Raw genomic sequence first — 25,636 nt, 5'->3', positions numbered from 1 at the left:
GAATTTACTTTTTTCACAGTTACTTGTACATATTATTATCACTATTTTTGCATGTAATATCATCAAACTATTATTTAAATATAGTCCCATTTTCCCAAAGCAATAATTAAGTCCGTCTAAAATATATTTGTTTGATAGATCTAGTTAAAGAGGAAAAAACCTCCAGTTTATAAAAAGGAGTTTATAAAAAGGAATTAAATAATCCCCAGACCTAGAGTTTCCTTAGCACATGACTTATGGAAAGTCATTCTTTTTTGGAACTTTTGTTTCACAATGTATAAAAAAGAAGGATAATCCATGTCCAATTTTAGGAGTGTTATAAGGATTAATAAAAGCAATTCAGGATTGAGGATTCTTAAAGATTCTCTGATGCATGTGTGACAAAACCTTACACTCAAAAGCATTGCTCAAACCAGTATGAGCTTTAATATTGCTCACAGGTTTTAATATTGCAATGGGACACTTGAAAGGATTGCCACAGATTTTAACATGTCTAAATCAGGTCATCAGCCAACTGGTCAACCTGAGGAGGATCAGAGGGAGATTTGTGACTCTACTTAGGGTTATTAGGTGACTCATAATCGAATTTCAGCTGATTGGGCCTTCTTTAGGTTCAGGGGAGTCCCACAAGTCTCCTAATGCTTGCAGAACAGTAATTAGCTTCTTATTATCTTTTTTGAAACAATTACCCAGGTTTAGCCATGAAGCAGCTGCTCAGAAATTGCCATCTTTTGTGTGCCACAATAGAACAGTATCTATTTTTGTGAGTGTATATTCATATTCATGCACGCATGTATGTATGTATATATATATATATATATATATGCACATAGATAACCCTGTTTTAATATTTATTCGGAACTGGATTATGTAAATGTGCTTTTGCTTGTAGTTAATCCTCTGTATCCCTTTCTACTACTTAATTTATATTCCATACTAAAATTCTTGATTAAATTTGAAAGATCTACGATAAAATTACCTCTGTAAAAGCTGCCAACTCTTCTCGGAACAGGGTCATTATACAGAATTCTATTTTCCTTAGTAGATGCTCCATCTTCTGTGTGTGGATCATGATATGCTCCACCCTAAGTAAAAGAACAACAAACTATTTAAAATTAAAGACTATAAACTGATTTGCAGCTTTTAACCTACATACATAAGCAACAGAACTCCAAACTTGACCACAAAATTTTCCTTTCATGTTATTAATAATTGCCAGTGTCAAATCACAGACTATGTAGTCAATAATTAGTTGGTTTTGCTTTTCCAAAATGACAAAAATGGCATTAACAGAATTTTGCCCCTAAGTTGCAATTTTAAAAACTTGAGCCTGATTCAAACCCTCAGATTTTTACTGTGAATGCAATACAGCTGTAATGTCTCTGGAAGAATCTTTTAAGGCAGGCCTTGTTAAATTAATTTCTGATGTCACTCTGCTACTGGCAAATTTAAAAAGCAAACAGGAAATGCATATAATTTGTGATAATTGCAATACTGAAGCACTATCATCCCTTATCAGCTATTAAACAGCAGTACCTAGAGGTACCAACAGTCACAAAATCTACTGTATGCAAAATACGAGGAAGTCTCTGAACTAAGAAATACATAGGCGAATAGTTTAGTCAGACAGGACAGCAAATGGAATATAATTACTTTTAATTAATTCTATTTTTCTGACTACAGTACTTCCTGGAAGTACTTCAAACAAAAGTGCGTCCTTGGAAACATCCATATGCACATAATTTGCCACCCAATATGGCTTAACCCCTCTCTTAAATTAATCAGGTGCTGCAATTTTGTCCTGCAGTATGGACTGACCAGATAAAATTCAATGCCCTCTACAAGGTCCCACAGGGAACTACTAAAATCCCCATATGAATTGAAATCTAGAATGTCCAAGAAGGATAAAGATTAAAAATCAAAACCATAAAAAACCCCAACTAGAATTAAGAACTGGGATTTCAATTCACTGCATGAGTGATTTGCAAAATCTACTTTGCCTTTTGTGGATGATGATGATCTGGTCTCACTCTCACAGATTAAACAAACATTGAATATGTGCCAAGACCAGAACTGAAGCTAAAAGAATGCTTCAAATCACAGTTGGATTCTTCTAAAATTTCACAGAGGCTGAAGCATTTGATTACTACTTGTATTAGGTACCTCTTCTTTGTCAGCAGTTAAATTTCAAATATGAGACAGTAATAGCAACCTGTACTTGATTTTCTTCTTAAACCCTTTTCATGCATATTTAATTTAAAAGTAAAAAGAACTCTTACAACAAAAGTGTTGAACTGAGACTTGAAAAGCCCTAAAACTAATACTGAATGCAAGTTTTTTGTTGATTTTGTTTTTTAAATAAGATTTAAAGCCTGACAAAGAATGTTTTTCTTTAAAAAGACTTGGTAGAGCTAAAAAGAAAATCAGTGAGAAATTAGAAACATGGAAGTGAGAAAAAAGGAAAACAATAAGCAATGTTCGAGAATATTTGTGTTATTAATGATTTTTTTAGATCACTAATCCTGAGGGGTGTGAAATTTTCTAATTCCTAATGCAGAACACAGAAGAGGGGTGGGGAAAAGTGAAGATAGGAAGGAGTCAAAGAATGACTTTGTGAAAATGCCTTTAAGAGGCATAGGAAGATTGACAATTTAAGTATGATTTGTTACTGAAAGCAGTATAAACAAACAAAAAACAGCTTTGTTAATTTACAGAGTTGGCATCCATTTCAGAAGTCGTTTTCCTTTCACACTTCTAATGGTTGAAATACATATTTAAAAGCATTAACTGAAGGCTTAAGTTTAAAAAATATTGACCATAAGAGATAAAGGCAGGGTCTTTACAAATAAATAGGCTTTCCAAAATTTCCGAAGCAAATGAAAATCAACAAAACCCTAAGCATTAAGACACACATCAATTTTTCTAATTAAAATAAAAATTTGTCAAACAATTTTCAAAAGACGACGAATGATCTGATCATTCATTCGAAAAACAATCAGCCTCTAAATAACAGAAAGTAAAATCAAAATTACTTCAAATTACTAACTGCTGCATAATGCAGAAAAAGATCCTAATGCACTGAAGAATGCAAGGTAGCATGAGCTTTTACAATCAAAAGCTGAAATGTTTATATTATTGCCCTTTGACAGTAATATCCTGAATAAGTAACATTTAACTTGACTGAAATGAGAAAGAAAAATAAGTACACAAAGAAAAAAATGGTTTTGAAATGGAGCTGCTGTAATTCCTTTTAGGTAGCCTTTTTTTTTAATTATTATTATTAATCCATTGCATTTCCCCTACTTTGATACTTTCTGATGTGCAAATACACATAATCCTGAATGGAGGACATGTGTAAGTATGACAAAACATATTATGTCTTTTTTTCTCTTCTGGACTGAAGAGGCAACCACTACCTGAAAACTCTTTTTTATGGTACTTGTAGACCACTATTAAGCAAACTACACATATTTCTTAGATGAACAAGGTAGACAGAGTATTTTAGTTTCTCAGAGTAAACCATAACGTTTGGACCTTACATAATATTTGCAGCACTCTGACTTCCTTCAATTTGTCAACAAATCTGAACTAAATGTTCTCTCCATTGTCTTTAGTCTATCACAGGTGCAGGTACAGAGAAACACTCTTTTTTATACTTGTCTCTGCACCGTTTTGTTACTATAGGAGTTTAAAGATTTGAGGACAAATGCAGTCATCTTTATACAGCTGATCTGTAACACATCAGATAATTCAGAAGTGTTGTGTAAGGAATGTAAATCAACACCAGAACTAGCCCTTCATCTACTCCCTCATTAATGCTCACAGAAAAACACAATCAGGCATCTAGTGGAACTGTAAGGAGTCAATTACCAGTGGCCTCTACAACACAAAAATCTCTAGACCACCCCAGCTATTTATCATAGTCATCTAAAGAAATATTGCAAGTTTTGATATTACTTTAGTAAATTATGGCATTTCATCAATAATGTCCTGCTATAAGTAAATGAAACACTCATTTCAAAAATTGACATTAGCATTCATAACAGAAATAAGTACAGGAAAAGCTAAATAAAAACACAAATGAGAGAGTTAATTAAGCAAAATGATACGATAAAAATTACATCAGACAATGCAACCAAAGTCTAAGAACTACTAATGAAATTTTAATTTCAGAGACATTTTTTTTCTGTCCTCACATTTTGGTACTTTAGCATAATGGTATTCATAGTCCATTTTTTAAAAGCACCTTGAAATATTCTTCTGAAAAAAACCCAACATTCCTTGCCTTACAACAAGACGAATAAATAAATAACTGCAAACAAACAAAAAGAAGACTGAAAACAGGACACTCTCCACACATGAAGTAAAAAGAGAAAGATAAGCTTTCCCATAAGAGGCAATATTTTGGACTAACCCTATTAGCATCTTCCGTACAGTCTTCTCGTGATGAGCCAACAGATCTTGTGAGTGACTTATGCTGCACCTGTGGAGATAACAGTTGCAGGCTGTTTGCTCTGGCTGCCATTCCTTGCCCTATGCTTAAGCCACCCTCTGAGCCCTTTGACCTCACTCTGTCCCGGCTCACATACATAGAGTGTCTATGAGGGCGCTGCTGTGAAGAAAAAGGACTGGTATAACCTAGACCATAGGAAAAAGATTCATGTGGAGCAGATAGAGAGTGAGAATGGCTTCCATCCATGTGATCTGGCAGTTTTAACTCCTCCATTGTTTTGGAGTGTCTTGTTGATGGTCTTCGGGTGTCCAGGGTGCCCTCACTGCGGTTATTCCTCCCAGACGGACTGAGCAAAGTTCTGTTATCACCGTGTCGGGGAGCACTTGGACTGGTAGGAGAGTTCAAGTCCATACAGCTGGATGGAAAATACCTACTGGTGTTTGGTTCTGCAGCTTGGGCCCTGGCCTCAGAAAGGTTGCCCACGGATTTAGAGTCTGTCAGAACTCCATGGCTCTTTGACTTTGTTCGATAGGAAGGACTCTTAGAAGACTGTGGGATAGTGTCGATGTAGCTGTGGCGGCTGTGCTTGTCGCCGGGCTGCAGCGTCCCAGTTTTGCTTTGAGAGGTTTCCATAAATGAGTGCCGGTTCTGCTGAGATCTGGTGTTGGACTTCAGGTACTTTGTACCTGAACTGTCAGAACTTTTGGTGTCCACATTAAAATCAAATTCTGTTTTTCCCTTTGTGTCCTTTGGGCTGAGAAGGTGTGGTGGCATGTTATTATTGGCTATATCCTTGTTGCCAGATCCAGGTGTGTTGCTTGGTTTTTTTGCATGCATTGGACTAATTGCAGGTCCAGGAAGGTTTCCATTTAAAAAGCTTTCATTTGCTGGAAGACCCTCTTCTCTTGGCCCGCCAGCCCCTAGTGTCTGCATATCCTTGCTGTTTGATCTGTGGTGTGACTGCAAAGCAGAACTTTTGCTGGCTTGATTTCTATATTAAAATGCATAAAGAAGCATTAATATACCAGATTACATATTCATGTATTAATAACTTCAAAAAAGTACACTCATTTCAGTTGCCATTTAAACCCACAAAATTTAACTGCAGTAAGATCAAATACTGCCAACTGAGGCATCAGAAGCTCCACTAAAATCTGCAAGTGTTAGTATATTGTTGTTTCTGGTTATATTCTGGTGGACTAACTCAGGTTTGGTTAATGGATTTTGCTGACAAAAAAAAAGAAGATATCAGATCTAATCATAGAAATTCCAACATATATTTACACATTTATGCATATATGTAAGTACTATATGTGCACATCATTAGGGTAAGCACTACGTTATGAAAATTAGCTGTATATCCACCTAAAAAGAATCTAAAGTACACCTGGCATATCAAAGGAAGGTAGAACAATAAAGTATGTCATCACTGTCAAAAAATCCTGATACAATCAATGCTCCAGGCTATCTAATGTATTCCTGATTTGGAGGGGGAGGGAAGGGGAAAGGAGGGGGAAAGAAGTTATTCTGCTGGTAAAGACATAGAGATGGAGTGAGCCTGAGCTCACTCAGAGCACAGCAAACTCTGTAACACCAAACCCAAAACTTACCTAAGGAACCCCAGCTTTTGTGGAACTTGGCACTATCCCAGTTCTTGGCACACTAACTCATCCCCAAAGCTGCACCTGAAATGCTCTGACCCCAGACTGACTTGGTGCAGATCTACTTGGTGATGTCCTTAACCTCTACTTTCCAGCTGTTCTGGTTTTGGGATTACAGGACTGAGTTGATTCTGCAAACGCTCAGTCTGAATTAATTTGAGCAGGATTTATTATCTCAGATTTTCTGGTATTCTTCTGGACTTAAGCTGGCACTGCAAACTAGCCATGACTGAGCAGTGCTGCAGCTGGACTTGTTTGCCTTGACGGACCTGAGCAATTAACTTATTTCTGTAGCAAATCTACGATAATGTAATTCAGATATATTACTAAGGGTTGAAGTGAGAGCTCACTGTACCTTTGTTGATCTTTTTGATAATTATAATTGGATAAGGCTACCCATTTTTATATCTAGGATTTTTGTGCCAACCACTTTCAGTGATCTAATTATGCATTCTATTACAGTTTCTAAGTGTTAGCAATTTTAATGCCAGTTTAAAATACTTTTTAGTTAGCAGGAAGTGTATTTTCTAAAACTTTAGAGATATAAGGAACCTAGTATTTTTAAATCATGCAGCTAGGCAAGCCTTTTAGACAACTAGTTTCCCACAGATCTAGGTTTTCCTTTCTGATGCCGCATGTCTAATGGTAAAACTTCTAAATATCTGCAAGGGCAGCTAAAACTTTTTGAAGTGTACCTCTGAAAAAGTATAAATTATAAATGTCATCACCCCAAATCCTAAAATGAGGAGCAATTTTTTGAATTTCACAGAAACAGCTAAAGAAAAACATGGCCAGCAGGATTAAAAGCCACTAACATTCTGCATATTTCAGAGGGCGACCTTTAGGAAAGCTTTTGTCAAAGGAATACCATGAGGCTTTTTGTACGGAAGTATTTTATCCACCAGTAAACCTGGTTCACTGGGGTATTAAAATAGAGTGGCTTCTCTCAAGGTGTGTGGGTCCAACAAGGCAGCCACTGAGCAAACACGTCCAGCTTTGAGTTCAAATAAACTAGACTTGATCCATAACTGCAACTGCAGACAAAATTCTGTTCATCTCCCATTCGAAGCATGATCAATGCACGCAACTTTCAGGACATTTAGCTGTTAAAAATCTGTGTGAATTTTGAACTTTCAAATCTTGGACAGATTTGTGCATATACAGCAATGCTAGCTTTCCAAGGAAAAGAGCATTCCTTTGGAATCTCGGGCATCTTCCAAACCACAAAATTCCTATTGTTCTCCAAGAAAAAGGCTAACATTTTTTTAAGGTTAGTAAGCCAACTTTTTTTTTTTGTCATATGCGGAAATGGCTTCAACACAGAAAGTTAGCAAAGATTTCAGCTTGAATAGCTGCAGTACATTAAAACTCTTTCTGCTTCCTCTGTTGTGAGGCACATGGAACAGTATGTACGTCTCAATGCGTCTAAATGGTCAAACAACTACTTTTCTTGTAGATGATGTTGCATGTAAGCATGACAACAACTCACTCATTGGCAGAGCACATGTCAGTGAGAACAGTGACAAGACTACATTTACCTGTTAGATAATGTGTTGCTGTCTGCATGGTAAGGTTTTCTCTTAGCTGACCGTGAAGGGGAACTTCCACAGCGATCCAAGAGTCTTTGGGTTTGAAACGAAGGATGGTTCAAACATTGTTCTGTCAAATATCTATCTGCTGGATCTAACTTCAGTAAGTTCTTTGAAAAACAAATCCCAAAGTTTAAATGTTAGTATTTGTATTTGCATCAGCAAAAAATGTAATAAAATATAGAACATTAGTGGGATAATTTTTTACTCTCCAGAGTTTCTGGGATTAGATATAACTGCTAGAAGAATTTAATGGTGCATTAAACTACATATGAAACAAAATAAACACTTACAAATCCTATATTCTACTTAAGAGATGAAAGGTCTCAGCCTTGCTAATTATGAAATATATATTCTATATGCATGTAATTATATATATACACAGCTAATGATAGTTAAAATATGTTTAAAACACAAAAATATCTAAAATTTTTCTAATGTGTTTTATGTATATATCTATCCACTTTTAAAATATATGTATTTTAAACATATTTTTCAGGATATACCTTACTGTTGTTTTGAATTAAAAATATTAAATTTGCCAGTAAAAAAATGCTACGATGAAACAGACTTTACAAACAAACAGAACAAGCATATGGGAACATTTTTATCCAAAAACAAACAGTATTTTAAACTTAGTATTTTTAAAAATATACAAATGTAAGAGTTCTGGTTTTAACTTCTGGGGTTCAGGTCCACCCATATTTCTAAAGAATTCTCTTAACTGTTTACAATGCATTCACAATGACATTTGCTTTACAACTCTGTTATCTCTGTTGTGATTCTAAACAAGGCACTTTTTGACATGTAGAAAATATTTAATCACAAAATTGGAAACAGTAGCTTGGGTATTGTGGTAGAGTTGGAAAGGTTCCTTGCAGGAACAGAGCAATACAAAACTTACCTTGGAATATTCAAACATGTACGACTGTCAGCAAGGTTAAAAGTTTGAATGGCTATTAAGTAAAAAGAATAGCTATTTTTTAAGGGTTGTATATGTTTAACAGAAAAGAAGATGCATGTGCATACACACACATAATGCATGTCTGCAGTATTAATGCAGTATTCAGGCATTCACTTGATCACACACTGGTTTTCCCTTCACAGGATCACTGCACTTCATGAGAAATACTCAGAAAAAAAAGGAAGTGACTACATTCCTATGCTGTTTGGTCACACAGTATGCATTATCTTCCTTTTTCAAGGTCACAAACTGTGTACTGAATGGTTAACTACTTCTTTTCCCTTTTTTTCTGGTGCTCATCACTACAGTGGCTCAAAACATGAGAAGGCCACGTGATTTCTACATTCCTCCTCAGAAAAGAGGATGTCCAGAGGTTTCCCTCCAGTGCCTGTACACTAACTTACACAGCCTGGACAACAAGCAAGGAGAACTGGGGTTCAAAAGGAATCCCAAGGCTGTGAACCTGCCTGGAATCACAGAGAAACAGAGGGACAGGGCTCATGGCTGAGGCACAATCAGTGATGGTTACAACTGGTTTCAGAAGGAAGGGGGTGGAGAGGGAGAAGAGTAACATTCCATATTGTGATGTTATGGTAGGAGTTTGCTACCAACCACATATTGAAGAGCATGAAGAAGATGAAGAGGACAACTCTGTACAAAAACAAGCAAAAGTTCATAGGTTGGACTTGATGATCTCAGAGGTCTTTTCCAATCTAATTGATTCTGTGATTCTGTGAAAAGTCTCCTGATCACAGGTCCTCATCCACATGGCAGACTTCAACTATCCAGACATCCAGACTGTGTACATGTTCCAGGAGGTTTCCAGACTACGTTGGTGGCAATTTCCTAGTGCAGCTGCTGGAGAAGCAAATTAGGCAAGGACAGGACTTCAGTCTACTTGAGCTGCTGTTCACCAGCAGTAAAGTACTGGTGACAAATCTGATCAGAAAAGACACTCTGAGCTGTAGCAAGCACGAGATGATTACAGTGAGGACTGAAATGGCCGGTAGGAAGATAAATATCAGAGATAGGTCCCAGGACTTCAGGGGAGCAAATTTCAGCTTCTATAAGGAATTACTGGGCAGAATCTCCCGAAGAACTGCCATCAGTGGAAAGGTGTCCAGGAGAGCCACTTGATTTTTACATAAAATTTATTGAGTGTTCAGGAAAAGCATCTTATTGTACCGATGACCACAAAATTTTTTATAGGTTCAGACTGGCTAGACAGGGAGTTTCTTAATGAACAAAAATGCAAAATGGGAGAATAGAGTCAAGGACAGGATACAACGGAGGCTTTAAAAGCAGTGTGTTGGAACAAAGGTTAGGTCACCTCAGAAAGTCAAAGTCCAGCTGGAGCTAAAGCAAGTGAAGAACATCAAGGGTAAAAAGAAGGGGTTCTACAAGTACTCTAGTAGCAAACAAAAGCTCAGAGAAAATTCATGTCTGGTGCTGAATGGGAGAGACAAGTGAATGACAGATAACAAGGAAAAGACTGAAACATCTTTTTTTACCAAGTCATCACATGTGAAGGAGAGCAGAGGACCAGAGCAACAAAGCAAGGAGGTCAAATAGATGCCTCTTCATTAATCTAGTCCAGAAATGCTCTCTAGATAAATATATTAATAATTCACTCCTTTAGCTGGCATAAGTTGTAGCGTGGGTTATTCAGTAATCTAGTAATCAGACCTGAGGTCCCTGGGAATGCAGATAATGAGGAACACAAGTGTGGACATGTGTCAGAGTGTCCATTTTCTGCAGAAGAGACAGGCATACAACAAAGTCTCTGCAGCATTTATAGCATGCAACTTAACCACAAGTCTCCTCTGTTCTCTTCTTGTAGTCTGCTCATTGTTTAACAAGGTTCCAACTCCTGAATTAAGTAATGTAGGTCAAACACAAAATATCTCTTCTGCAGAATTCCTGACCTTTCTCACCTCACAGGGAGAAACACGGATAGAAAAGATGAAAAGAATGAAATTATTTGGAAAACTGTGTTTCCCTAAAATTCAAGTGCTTCTTTTCACGACTTTGCGGCTTTTAAATCAAATCAAAAGAACCTAAATGACACCCAGATATAACACAAAAATTAGGATAAAAATAAAATAATGAATCTTGAAATTGGTGGTTTGCAATATATGCTACCAGAGCTTGAACTACAGCTAACTATGATGCCAGAAAAAACAATTTCTGTGAATTAGAAAATAGAAGAGAAAGTATAATACTAAAATGAGCAGCTATATGCACTGAGGTATTTAATTTTGCAGACTCCATGAAACCAAGATAAAAGCTATGCTGACTCTCTTCAAAAGGCAAGGAGATTAAACGTAAGTGATTTGAACTGGTTGTGTGGATGAAAAGAGTAGAGCAGATTTGAGGATTTCTGCTGGCTACAACAATACTGCTAAAAGCAAGTAAACACCCAAGTATATCCCAAAGCTGGTGATCTCTGTTTTACAAGACAACTGGTGCAGTTGGTCTTGGGACCATAAAATTCATTTAGAGTTGATTAGTCATATATACACTTCATGTTTGTCCCATATTGCCTTTAACTCTTAAGTGGTTTTGTGATTCTAAACCAAAATTTTGACACTATGACTTTTTTTTTTTCCAGCTTACTGGGAAGAAATAATGTGAGGGTTGTACTGCAGCTGACCATGGTAATGTTTTTATAGTACAGTAGTAAAGACAACAATACATGTTTCATACTCAGGAATAAAGCACAAATGCATAGCACAGTGCTTTACAGTGCTTGGCCATTTTGAGGGGAGCTAGCTTCTCCTAATTCCCTATAAGAAGGTATCTCAGGACTATATCCTAGTTGGGCCATGCTGACTTATTCCAAATCAGGGCTGAAGAGTAACCTAACATACACACTTGTGTAGAGGTGAGTGACAGGAAGCAGATTAACAGTTTGGGTAAAAACCCAAAACTGGGTTTGTGTCAACTTTGACAACTGTCCACATCCACATGCTTACCCAACAGCAAATGAACAACTCAGGTTAGCCTAATACTCTGTGTATTTATCTAAATAAATGGTGGGTTGAGACCTTCTGCTCCAGTATTACTAAGGCAGCTGGTGCATCTGAAGGTATGTTGGTATGAATGCATAGTGCTGCAAAGGATGGTGATGCTTTTGTCTGGACTATGTATGGTTTATCAAATCAGTCAAATTTGAACAGAACCTCCCAGCACTTGCAAGGGATATTTTCCTGATTCCTAGAAAATACCAAGCCTTACTACAAACAATTGTGATATCAAAATATCGCAAAAGGAAGTTCACAGGTACTTTTAGGATGTATTATATTAGGAAACAAAGGTCAAAAGCCACTTACATCTTTTCCTACATATTACAGACAGAAAATAAAAGACATTTTCCTACCTTCATAAGGTCAAGCAATACACCACTTAAAATTCCCAAGTATCTTCTCTCTAAAGACTGTGGATGATTGACTGCTGGAAACTGTAAAAAATACAGGGTAAATATAATATAAACAAGATATACATAAATACAGTGTTTCAAAAAATAAAAACTACACAGTGAAATCAAAGCATGTAATTAATGGGAAACATAAGCACTGACTTGATATGTAACTGTTGATATGATAAGCATCTAGTCAACCAAAGAAAGTATTCTTGATTATTAGGGCAGCCAAGAAACCTCCTCAAGTGAGAAATAATCAACTTAAGATTTTTTGTGGCATTATGATTGACAAGAGGTAGGAGGTTTAAAGTAGATTCAGAACTAACATAAGTAACCTATATTTAAAAGGAAAAAAAATATTAAAATAGCTTTGAAAGAATTTGAGAGTGCAAATACAGTATTAGTTAAATACCAAAGATTAACAAACAATTCCAAAATGTTTTTAGTGAAAAATGCTGAAACCCCAAAGGTTTAAGGTTCAGGATTACTGCTGTGGTCACATTGCAGTGAGATCTGGGAAGACCATGAGAAGTGCACACTACAGGGGGCACCCATTATTTGTACTAGCATTGCTTTTCATAAATTACCTTATGTGAACTTCAAAGGAAACTGAAAGAACATTAGTTTGAATGTGTTTGTTCCTAAATAGTCTCTGTATTTTTCTTTTTACTTCACTTTATTTTTAAGAGGTTTATGAATAATTGAGAATCTTTTTAAGTCCAAGTCCGCTATGTTGATCTTACATAGTAACTTAGGTAAACTAAGGCTTCCATGTTTCTTCCAATTTTTACATGAACCAAATGGCAAAATGTTCTTGTCTTCATGTAGAATGACAATCATAAAGATTTTATATCCAGAATGATCAGGGAAACATGAAAATATGTTGAAGTCATGCAAAGCAATAGTCACTATTCACTGGAATTGTTCAGATTATTCATATAATTTATTTATAGAATAATATTTACAGCCCTACATTGCCACTCACATTTTCCATAGAGGCATGAGCCTATTGGTACTTTCTGATCCCATATTATTTTATTTCCTTGGGCCTTCAACATACCATGGGTGTTTTCCTCCTCAAAAGAATTGGAGAGATATCACTAAATACTCTCTAAACCTCAGGAGAAAGAAAAAACACGTGGTTTTGGTGTGTGTATACATATATATATGTATATATGAAGGATATGGACAGAAAGAAAGGACAGAAAGTCAACAAATGTGCATCTGTATACATATGCATGTGGTGCTGGAGTGTTTGTATTAGACTTGTTTTTAATTTTGTGTTACAATATGCTAGTACTCACAGTTACAGGAATGTAGAAATTCACTAAGTCTAAGTATATGCATAAAAAAATCCACATCATGGGCAAGTTTCTATCTTGTGAATACTGAGCACCAGATCCAGCTGTAAATAGTAATTGGCTTGATCACAGCATGCCTTCTATCTGCTATGCAACAGAAAATCTTTCACTACTGAGTTATGCTACATTCAGAAAAAATGTACTTTTCAGTTTGTCTTATAATATGGGACAATTTTCCCCCAGAATTAACTAATGAATATCATATTCTGAACCAATATTTTTATAGTATTTTTGAAGTTTACGTCATTATTCAGACTTTACTTCAGTATTCAAAAACTCCTCTCTACGAGAGGCCATGTCACTGTCGTCATCACTTGCAGCCTGACTTCACAAATGGGGCTAAGAAGGCAGCAACATGTCTGAGGCCAAGTAATAAACCATTGATCTGGGATGACAACACACTCTCAACCTTGTGTTAATCACATTAGGTACATGCTGTCTTCTTGAATTTCTGTACTTAAAAGCTACAAAACAAAGATATTTCATTCTCATCCTAAAACACTACAGAGTATGTATTCGAATAAGATTATATTGCACAGCTGTAAAATAACATAGAAGAGGCAGTAATTTATTTTGCTTACAATTTTTAAAGTATTGTTTTCCTGATAAGGGGTTATAATTTTTTTAAACAGAAAATCCCATCCAGTCCACTGTTCTAAAAAGGATGAAATACAAATAGGACCTTACAAGAAATGCTTGTCTGATAATTTTTTTAAAATCCTCTTCTGATGGTCTACAAACTTCAACAAAAACTCTTCAGAATTAGTTATCCTTGTACCTAAAATAATTACCTTAACACCTTAAGCCAACTATCTCTTATCATCAGCAGCTAAACCAAATTTATGGCAACTTCTAACATGTTTTAACACAACTAGATCCCCACTTGTTCCCTTTCACATTCTCACATTTTCTCTATTTCAGAGTAAAATTCAAATCTTGAGTCTTTAGCACAGATCAGGTCTCCTAAAACCTTTGTATGTCTTTTTATATGATTTACACTAACAATTTCAGAACATTTATCAGGATCATAAACTCACCTTTCCAAGCAACTTTTATTAATAAAAAATGACAACCGAAACTGGATACAAGGAAACACGAGTCACTGACCAGATATTAGTAAAAATAAAAGAGCTATTACTTATTTATTGATTCTGGTATTTTTCCATATTACACATCCCAACTTGAGTAGATTCTTCATATTAGTGAGCCTCTATCATTACATTATATGGGCAAATCCCTGAAAGGAACAATGCTGTCAGTAGGAAGAGCTTTTTTACTTATGTGGCCTACATCAACTCCCCAGGAATATAAGTCAAAAGGCAGAAAGCTCTTCTGCACAATAGTAGCATCTATAGCTCAGATTTTTCCAACAGAGTAGCCTGAAGACAGCAGTCATGAGTTTTCCACAATCTGACCTAACAGAGCTTTGCCACTAAACTTTACTATGTAAACCTGTCAGGGCAATGCTAAACTGGATATAAGAGGTAAATTTCATGACAAAAATATCAAAGAAATGAGAGAAAATCTTTAATCAATCTTTATTTTATAAATAAATGAGAGAAAATCTTTAATCAATCTTTATTTTATAAATTTATAAAACTCAATACTGGTGTAATCAGAATTTTATTTTGACTTATGAATGCCTTACAATCTATATATCCCATACTTACACAGAAATAGAGGCAATAGATAATGAACAGTGTAAATGAAAAGAACCTTCACAGCAACAACAACAATACTGTAAACATTGCTCAAGTAACTAAAAAAAGTAAGAAAAAGAACAAAGCTTTCCCTTACCCGCAAGCCATGGAAGCGTGGGTTGCTATAGAAGAGCTTCATCTGCTCAGCTGGCAGCGGGCCCAGCACCTTCTGAATGGTAAAGAGCTGGTCAATCTCACTCTCACCAGGAAACAAGGGCTGCCCATCACTCAGCTCTCCCAGGATACAGCCTACAGACCACATATCCACAGCCTTTCCATAAGGGGCTCTGTAAAGTGAATGTACAATGTTTTTCACCCACTGACCTTGTATTCTTACTGAGCTGTTTCAATTTATTGGCCATATTTCCCATGGCCCACTTCCTTAAAACACAGAAAAACAAAGTCTGATATTAAAGAGACTACCTCAAATACCAAGCCCTCTGTTTCTGCCCTGGATTTCCTGATGTCTCTATCACTGCTTGAAAAGGCAGGAGAGGAATTTTCAAGTGCCCCCAGGGATCTAATTCTTTGTGAAAAATCTTACATACAAGAATAATCTTTTTGATTGCAAAGCAGTTACCACTCCCAGCTAAACTACTACTAACCTCCCTTCTCTCCAGGGTCAATTCCTGTGCTCTGTTCCCGTATTACATTTATTTTTCCATTGTGCTTACTAGATGGGTAGGCATACTGGGTCTGGCCACTGGAAGAACAGAAATGATAAGAAATATCTGTTCCACCATTCATACAACGAAACTTTAATTAGAAAGAAAATGGAATTCTTCTGAAAACTATTCCTTAAAAAACACAAGCGAGGAAGCAATGACAGCATAAAGTAAATAATTCCTGTTTTGGAGCAAAGCCATGGGTGGGGTTATGGGGAAAACTTCTCTTCTGTACACCCGAGTGTTATTGAATTGTAAAAAAAATTTTTAAACATCCAAATTATTCCAAGAATCTCTTTTGGATGTTTTGAATAGAATGACTGGAGAATTCTTTTCATGTCAAAGAAAAAGCTATAAAAATAATAAAGACTGGAACAAAGACTGAACTGAAAACATATTTCACTGAGTCTCTTCTTTTTGAAACTTGTAATCCAATAACTCAACCTCTGTTTCAAGAGATTTAAATTACAGCTGTCTTGCCTATTTCTGGAATAAGACAGCACCAGGAGCTGCAGGTGACAAATCCTATCCTAAATCTGTCCTCTTCACTCCTTCCTTATGTTAATGATTGAAGATGTTTAGAGAAAGAACATGCTTAAACTACAGAAAAAATATCTGACTTTTCCCCACTGATTACTCATTATTATTTACTTAGCTCGTGGAGTGGACACTTGGCCAGAGGAACTTGTAAACCCTTGATTTGATTAGGTGAAGATGAGAAAGCGATTCTAGCTGGACGATAGCCCGAGTGAAACTACAGGCCCATTGAGATGACTAGTGCAGCAGTCTATGGTAGCTGGGAAAGCCAAAGTAGGACACCAAAATTGCAAAAACTGCCCGCCTTTGAGAATCTGACATGAGACATCACAATCAATCAACGTTTGTCCCATTGGAATTGACTGCCGACAAGGAACCACCACAGTGGCTTCCTGTGGATTGACTCAGTGTTTGACCTTTCTGAGATGCTGCTAGTCCAACCCACCCACTACGTCAGAGTGCCAAGGAAGGCCTAGTTTTTTTCCTCACTGCAAAAGGCAACACAGGTGAGAATGGACTCCAAAGCCAAGGATCTGCTCTTAAGATGCTCTGTGCCTGTATTTGAAAAGTGGGGATCTGTGAGCAAAACAGTTTGTGAGACTGCAGGTAAAAATCCTACCCTTTTATTACGACAGAAAACCAAGCACATCTTTGTTTACAATTCCCTTTTAATATGCAGTTTCCTCCAATGAAATGTGAAATAGGGAAAAGGCTGGTGTAAGCTGGGGTACTGGAGAACAAGCTAGGATTACAACTGAGGAATGGGCTAAAACTCCTTTAAGGCATGGACCATTACCCTTCCTTGCTCTCAAGAAAAAAAAAGCTGAATCGTAGTTAGGAACTTTTCAGTATTTACTCTGTAGTCAAACAGAAACAAATCAGAAAATACCCATTTCTTAAGGCAGTGTAAACTGCAGTGTTGTTGTTTGGAAAGGCATGCTCAAGACTCCGGCTGGCTGCCAGGATCACTCTCATCATATCACAAGAGAAAAAAATGCAGAAGTGATATGGCTGGAAAATGAAATAACTCCTATAGGACAGATAGACCATAAATCAGAAATATTATAGTCTAAGCCTGCACATATTAGATTTTCCAAAACATGTTTTCATCTATTAATTTGGTATGTTTTTAAATCTACTGGCTTTTAGCAATATTTTGTCATCAAAGTGTACAGAGTACTCCACCGGTAGCTAGTTACCTGAGGCTCTCCAAAGTGAGTAGATTTTAGATGTTTTGTGAATAATTAGGCAGTAATTTCTTTCCTCTCTTGAAATTTAAGTCTGGAACCTCATTGCTAAACAGAAACCACTCTGGGACACATTTTAAAAGTTGAAAAAGTAAAACTGTATTTGTTAAAATGTATATATTTAATAAACCTGAGAAGAATTTTAATATTAGATGCTTATAAAGATTTGGTAAATGCAAGGAAAGGGGGAATGGGAAAGATCAGTGCCTGGGAAATAGAACAGGTTTGCCAAGAAACAGGCATCACTTTTTGCCAGAAAAACTTGGCATTAAAACCATACACCAGTAAAGCTGAAGCATTAAATACACAAATCCCCTCCCTTTCTCTACAAGTTAATCAAACAGATTTAGTCAACTACAAACAGACACGATTCCTGTTAAATTTCCTTTGGTAACAAAACAGCTTTGAAAATTGCAGGTCAGACTGATACTATGTCTGTCAAGCTTTTCATGTCTTTCCTCCTAAATCCTCATTACTACTAGAGAGAGAGCAAAATATTATGTACCTTAAAAGGCCGCAATTGATGCTTTCTTTTCAAGTCTTTTTTTATACTTACATATGCACACAAACACATGCACTTTGCTGGAAGCTTAACTGTTTTCTCCAAGATATGAACAATTGAGCTTTGAGGTTTTTATTGGCAGCTTTAACATAGTATTCTGCACATAAGAACGCAACTACCTACCAGTTTGATTAAGATTAGTACAGCTCTGGGAATACTGGGGTGACTTTATTGACAGAATAATTATTACTTAGTGCCTTACCTGTTCAAAAAATATCTAGTTCAGCATTAATCAAAGCTGCCAACTTGTTGCCCAGCAGCATGAAACATTATGTTTAAAGATTCTTAGAAGTGACCAGTACTTTTTTATTCATCCTGTGGCTTTCAATTCCTTATTTTAAGAATATGTGTATCACTGTACACTGGAATTGTATTCTATGAGAGCATTCATGCTGAACTCGATAGTAACTGGAAGATCACATATAGGAGATCTCCAGTTATTTTTTTTCTCTTCCTCTGCCCTTTTGGGTCCTATGAATTTGTTCATTTATTATCTGAAAATCTGTTTCATCTTGTAAGGTAATGACATGCTCATTTTACAGATTAATAAAGGAGTAAAACTAAATTGTCTGGCTGAGGCTACTCACGTAGCTACTACTTTTGCAGGCAATGCAATGTTAACTTCTCAGTGCTTTATTGAAATGACTCTTACGGCCTCCTTCAATAAATTCTTCCTGACTAGTAAAAAGCTAAGACCAGCCTTTGGAGTGACTTCACCAGTGCTGGCAAAGTGTAACTAGGAATGAAAACCAAATCACAGAATCATAGAATGGTTTGGGTTGGAAGGGACCTTTGAAGATCATCTCATTCCAACACCTCTGCCATGGGCAGGGACACCTTCCACTAGACCAGGTTGCTCTAAGCCCTGTCCAACCTGGTCTTGAAGACTTCCAGGGATGGGGCATCCACAGCTTCTTCAGGCAACCTGTTCCAGTGTTTTATCACCTTCTGAGCAAAAAAATTCTTCCTAATACAGTTTTGACCCAAAGGATGAAGATAACTACAAGTGTCACATTTTGAAAGCTGCACTGTCATTGCTATGTGATGTCCACCATAAGGCTGATGGAACATTTCAGGCTACAAGACTACCATGGAAACCTTTTCTGAAGGAAATGGGGGTGAGGGTGTAGAAATTGGGAGTACATCTATTACAATTCAGCTTAATACTTTAATCAGTTAAACATTGCTCAGCTCAAGACAGGTCATACTGACTTACTGAAAATGAACAAAAATTAAAGAAAATCTAGAAGCCTCTTGAAATCTTGCCTTTAAATAAACCACAGTTCTCCACAGCTGAAGCTTACAAAAAGTGCTTGAAAAACTGTAAAGAATCTGTCAAAATTTATCATGGCAGTTCTACAAACTGTACTTACCCAAGCAAGAGTTCAGGTGAGCGGTACCACCTGGTAGCCACATATTCTGTATAGTTAGCATTGCTTCCTTCAGAGAGGTTACGAGCAAAGCCTGTCAGAGAAACAGCATGAAATATTATAGCCCATTTTAAATACAATATGCACATCACCACTGATTTTGGCAGTAAGAGGTCACATCTATTTATATAGAAGCAAATTGTTTACAACCCCTGCTGCAGAATGATCTCTCTAACAAGTGCTTGTCTACTGAAATGCAAGCTTTTATTGATGCAACAGTGAAAGTCAGCATGTCTGCTTTAATGACTACCTTACTTGTGTACTCTCCTCACAAGTCTATGGGGTTTTGCTATTATTTTTGCTGCTTTACATAATCCAAACAGATTGACAAAAGCTACCTGTTATCATTACGCCACGTAAGCTGTTGAACTATTACCTCTACTGAGATGCTTGCAGAAGAAGAATCACAATATTAGAAACAATACACATGCAGGTGGGGTAGACTCTTCTGTTCATTGATTTTAATTACTACAGTCTCACTACCTTCAATTTTTTAAACAGGTCAAAAAACTATATATTATTCTTATTTAAGGACACTCCCTCCCTGACCTGGTAAAGAAAAGGGTCATCTCCTCAAAACTATAAAATGCGGGAATCTACCAAAGATCAGCAAAACTGTTTATATCTGCATTTGGCTCACTCCACATGTTTTGGCTTCCCACCTGCTTTAGCATCATATTCACTGCAATTCTTCATGAATTAGGATCAGAAAGCAAGTCCAAATTAAATTCTTTCTCCACATCATTTTGTTAACAATAAAAAAAAATTAAGAAGTTATATTTATTTGCAGTTGTACTAAAACTTCACTACTGTCCTAAAGCATAACAATTATGACCACTAGCTCAGAGAAGAGTACTGGAATATATATACACACACACACACACACACAAGAAAATCCAGATGTAGGAATAATTTAGACTTTTGTTTTCATTCTCCTCCATTTATAAAATGTCAGCCAAACACCACAGTAATGTTGTTACTGGATTCTTCATGTAGAAGTACTCTAGGGCAGATGTTGTCACTGTTTTCAAAAAGTATCAAGATTCTTACTGTTTTCAAACAAATAATTACCAACAAGGTGAGATAGGATAGACAGATCTCAGCAGCAAGACTTCACATGTGTAGGCTCCTTACTAGAGCTCAAACCAAGACAAGCTTTTGGAACTGAAATGCAGAAACAGCATTTTCAAAATGCTTTCTTAGTGGCATGTGGCATAAAAACTCAGTCAAAATTCACTTTAGTGAAATCACTATGTCTTTCCATTATTGCATGAGCAATGAAGAAAGAATAAAATTCCGAAGTGTCACGGAAGTACAATGCACAACTTTATTTTCTGAATCAATTAGTGCTACTTAAATGCAATAGTCATTTTTTGTTATGAGTTCTTTTGCAGAAGCCACCAAAATTGCCTTTCCCACACAACTATGCTTGCAAAGTTCTAAATTTTTAATATATATATATATATATATATATATATTTATTTTTTTTTTTTTTTTTTTTTTTTTAGTATTCTGAAAGTGTATCTTGTTTGGCAGTTTAGTGTGAAGAAGCCCAGCTCCACTCATCCCTGTGGAACACTAATTTACTGCAAGTTGAAGTAACAATTTGGATGCAGATTATTATTATTAGACTAGTGATTATAGAAAACAATTATAAATTTGTTAATTACACAGGTTACAACTGTTACTTTTTGCAAGATACCTTTAAGTTCAAGAGTTAATAAACTAAAAGGCACGTATGATGAGGAACCGATATTTCAAAGTTGTTCCAAAATAATCATAATTCATTTCTGTTCCCATAAAGTCTAATGAACATTACTGATGCTGTTCAAGAAAAGCTGGAAAGCAATTTTTTATTACTTGTAACATGGGGATTGAATAAATTTGGAAACATTACTATATTTAGAACTGCTTAGGCAGCCCTGTTTCTGTTTCAAATTACATGAGCTATCTGATTAATCTTGCCAATGAAAAATCTTCCATTCATGTGTTTAAACAACAGAGAGGAGATAACCAGGAGCTACACTGAGAAATGGGACAGTCAAAATGTGGAAAGGTCCAGACTGAAGGGAGGAGGAGAAAGAAAGAGAAAAAAGTGTCACATGATAGAAATAAACATGTGCTAAGGTAACACATGAGCTTGGCAGCACATGAGCCCTTGTGCACTGGAAGAATCAACAGGTCAAGGATGCATCCTCCTCCCTACAGGGCAGTCTATTGGAACTTGGTCACAGTCAGGAGCTAACATAGTCTGAAAAATTAGCCTCCAGCTTTACAGACTGGGTGCAGCACAGATCTGATGCAGCAAGAGAGAAAGTAAAATTATCATAATGGACTTCAGTGTCATTTCTATATTGTTGGGTGATATGAGAAACCATTTTATCGATTCAATACTGCTCTGACTCTGTGACACAATGCAGAATGATGATGGACAGAACTAACAATTCAGGAAAGCATAATACCTTTCTAAGGGAACAATTTTTTTTTTGTTATGATGGGAGTTTGCTTATTGTTCCTTCCTCCAATTGTGCTGAGGTATCAGGTATATAAAAGTAAGAGAAGGAAACAAGGGAGAAGATTAGACCAAACTCTAACTAGTGAGAATGAACAGATTAGAAGATGAAGATAGAAGGCAATTTGGGTGAGAGTGACTATGGAAACAATAGCATTTCCAAATGCATCATGATGCAAGAAGAAATAACAAGCAAAATCAGAAATTTCAAGAAAGGACTTGAAACAACTCAGACCATGGTAGGAGAGATGACAAGGAAAAAGGTGTAATGAAAAAAGGAGGAGATTGTCAGTTTCTTACAGAGAAATAAGGCACATTTCAGTTAGACATAAGGTAAAGCATTCTAATGTTAATGACATGTAAGTACTTTAATAGATGCCTAAGAACACTAGGGAACCTCCATTATTCAGAATTTTAAGAATAAGCTAAGCAAACACCTGTCAAGAATGACAAAGACATTCTTAATCCTTTCTCTGAGTAGGTGGAAGAACTAGAGGATTTCTCGAGGTCTTTTCCAGTCCTGTGTTTCATGATTTCTATGCTTACACATCATACTGAGATTAAGAGATTGCTAAAACAAGTAATTTTGAAGCCCTGGTGTTGAAACAGCAAACAGACCAGTCAGAAAACCTAAGTACTTCCAACAGTCAGAAGCATCTGCTGTAGTCGGCACTTTGTACTGTTTTCTTCTTTCACTTCTATTGGCAGAAATGACACCCACACAACATGTGTCCGGGCAAGCACAACATTCAATCTCAATTTTATCTAGCACGGTATGTACAGAACACATGGCACAAGGATTAAGAAGAAATATCTTGTTAAAAATTTATGAACTTTTCTATTCAAATTATTTTTCTCCACTGGGCTATTGGAAATGGATGCATAGTCCTTTTCTTTGCATTTGTAATCACATGAGGAATGTGACACTGTATGTGACAAGTACCTCTGTTCCAAAATATGATTTAAGTTAGGTAGTCAGACAGCATATGTTAAATCATGTTAAAAGGCAAATTTTTACATCCTAATTTGTGCATGTTCAGGAAACATCTGTGGCTAACACCATTCTGACATGGATTTTACAGTCATAGCTTAAGTTACTAGCAATAATGTCAATTAGCAATAATGCTAGAAACTTAAAACTGATTCCATATTAGAAGAGTTTCTTGGAATTTTAAATTCAACTAAATCTGAAAGGTTGATTAAAATTAAAACTAACCCACATGAACAGTAAGAACAACAGAAATTCTCTTAGTTTGCCTTCCTTGATACTGTGCTGATCACTCTGAGTACACTGTGATTGCGTGTCCTTTCCAACAGCACAGAGAGAACATGGCTGGAGCACACAGTGTGAGCAAGCCAACAGACCACACAGAACATCACTGCTAACAGAATTCACATCATCTACATCTAGTGCCAAAGCAGACATCCAAAACATAATCGTACCATTTGTCCGGCTTTAAATTTTCCTGCAATACTGCTGCACAGAGGATGTTGAAACAAGTCCACATGCAAAGATTTGTTAGGTGATAGCACATGACAACTCTAATGGTGTTACTTTCAAGGAGGGACATCCCCACTCCAGAAAAAATGAGGGAGGGGGGGAAGCATGTGTGGAGTCAACTGTTCCCTTCAGGACACACTCATGCCCACATTGGCTGTTCCTGCATCTGATGAAGTTAGCCCACATTGGAGCAGGCATTGTTCAGGGACAGGAACTGCCCATGTGGTGGTTGTTTAGCTCTGCATAAGGAGCTTTTGGTCCCCAAAGCTAATGTGGAGGGTGAAGTGGTGGAGAGGGAGGAAAGTGTAATCTACAGAAGCCTTCACTCCTTGGAGAGGCCTGGCCCTGCCAACTCATGGGGTTTGCTTGGCAGTGGCAAGGCCTTGATAATCAGTGTAGAATGAGGGAAAAATCCTGCCCCACCAGCTCTGGGCTTTGGTCAATGGTGCCAGGGCAGCCACAGCAGTGCAGACAGGAGGCCTGTGGATACCGAAAAGGCAAAGGCAATGAGGGCACCACACAGCAGTACCCTGGTGTTCTGTTAGAGCTGTGCAGTTCCTTACACTGGAGAATAAATGGCTCTGAATTCAAAGAGCTCGTATGAACCAAATCTTCTAAGGGTTTTCCTAGAACAGTTATTGTTTCTGAATGCTTAAGCAAAAATGCTTTTAGGATTAAATGAAATAAGAAGCATTGCAAATGAAAAATGCCTTTCTTGTGTTCCTAAAAACATATTCCATTCTATTTTGTTAGCAGTTCTTCTTTTCATTCAAAATTGCAGAGGTTTGAAATGACAGCTTTCAAACTGTTCTCACTGAGAAGTGCCTCTGGGGTAACACTATGGAATTGGCTTTTATTTACCAAGTGAAACTGTAAGCTTTTCAGAGGGAAAAATATTTTATTCTGTGTTTATGTAGCATTTAGAATAAAAATACAGATTGTTGGAACAGTGTACACTCTTCCCTGTTGTCTTTTGGGAATTACTCACATGGTCAAAGTTTGCCTTGTACTGGGGTGACAATTCTTCAAGGCCTTAAAGCTGACATTAAACAGGCATTGGTATGTCAGGAAACATCAGAGTTAACATGTACAGCTCTGACTCTAACCTCCAGTCATTCAGTCATTAAACATATGTGGACATCTGATTCCTTAATTAGGTAACAAAAAAAGTTGACCTATAACTACACACATAGCAGTCCACAAAAGCCAGTGGTTCAAAAAATACATAAAAAGTATAAATCTATTGTGCCTTTACTAAACATCAATGAAGAATTATCTTTTCTCTCAATACACAGGCCAGATAAACCCACAGATTTGCTAGCCTCCTAATCAGTTTATCATCTGTGCTGTTCTCAGCTGTGTGTCAGTAGCAGCACTAGCAAAAATAGAGGAAGAGAGAAAGGCAGTGTTTCTATTAATGTGTTAACCCAGGTATTTCACAGGGTATGCAAATTAAGCCCAGAGATCTTTCAAATTAAAATACTAGCCTCAAACCTGAAGCAGTAATCAATTCTGACTGTTAAAAGGTTTTTAAACAGCATATACTGTAGAACACTGACATAATAAGGCAAAACTCCACTCCAAGAGATTTTCTTTAAAAAGGTGAGCAGCAGCTATCTATCTATTGAACTTACCAAAGTCACACAACTTCAGAACATCATTGTGGCTTATTAAGAGATTCTCTGGTTTGATATCTGAAGTATCAGAGTAGATGTGAAAAAAAAAAAAAGAGCTGTTAATTTCCCTTTAATTTTGAACTTTGTCAACAAATATTATTTCATTATAATGTATTTAGAGATATTCACGCAATCATAAATGAAGCATTACAAGAGCAACTGCTGAAACAGCTTCCAGCAATTCAGTCTGTAAACAGGCAGAATTAATTTTCTGCCTTTTGAAGTCTTTTTAAGTGTTTCCCAACAAAATATGGGAAGATAAAATGTGCTTACAGATATTCCTGGGCAGCAAACCAATATGCATAATATTGCATATTGCAAAATAATAGAAAGAACTGGTATTTAATTACCCAGTTA

General features: G+C 36.6%; 1 protein-coding gene across 7 annotated transcripts in view; it reads right to left on the bottom strand.

Annotated features, from left to right (window-relative positions):
- CDKL5 (cyclin dependent kinase like 5) overlaps window positions 1–25,636 on the bottom strand; it is a 132,033-nt gene that overhangs the window by 21,966 nt on the left and 84,431 nt on the right. For 5 of the 7 annotated variants that reach the window (XM_064646708.1, XM_064646711.1, XM_064646710.1 and 2 more), the window contains 7 exons: window positions 25,238–25,297; window positions 19,534–19,624; window positions 15,247–15,436; window positions 12,047–12,127; window positions 7,653–7,813; window positions 4,415–5,444; window positions 980–1,085 (listed from right to left, as the gene is read on the bottom strand). In XM_064646708.1, coding sequence (XP_064502778.1) covers window positions 980–1,085; window positions 4,415–5,444; window positions 7,653–7,813; window positions 12,047–12,127; window positions 15,247–15,436; window positions 19,534–19,624; window positions 25,238–25,297 — 1,719 coding nt within the window. The remainder of the gene's footprint in view (window positions 1–979; window positions 1,086–4,414; window positions 5,445–7,652; window positions 7,814–12,046; window positions 12,128–15,246; window positions 15,437–19,533; window positions 19,625–25,237; window positions 25,298–25,636) is intronic. The other 2 variants (XR_010428554.1, XM_064646713.1) reach the window with 1 other exon arrangement.

Source organism: Pseudopipra pipra, chromosome 2, assembly GCF_036250125.1.
Source record: "Pseudopipra pipra isolate bDixPip1 chromosome 2, bDixPip1.hap1, whole genome shotgun sequence".
In the NCBI taxonomy this organism is placed as follows: Eukaryota; Metazoa; Chordata; class Aves; order Passeriformes; family Pipridae; genus Pseudopipra; species Pseudopipra pipra.
Note: the sequence above shows the minus strand (reverse complement) of the source record. Positions and strands in the feature narration are given on the sequence as shown.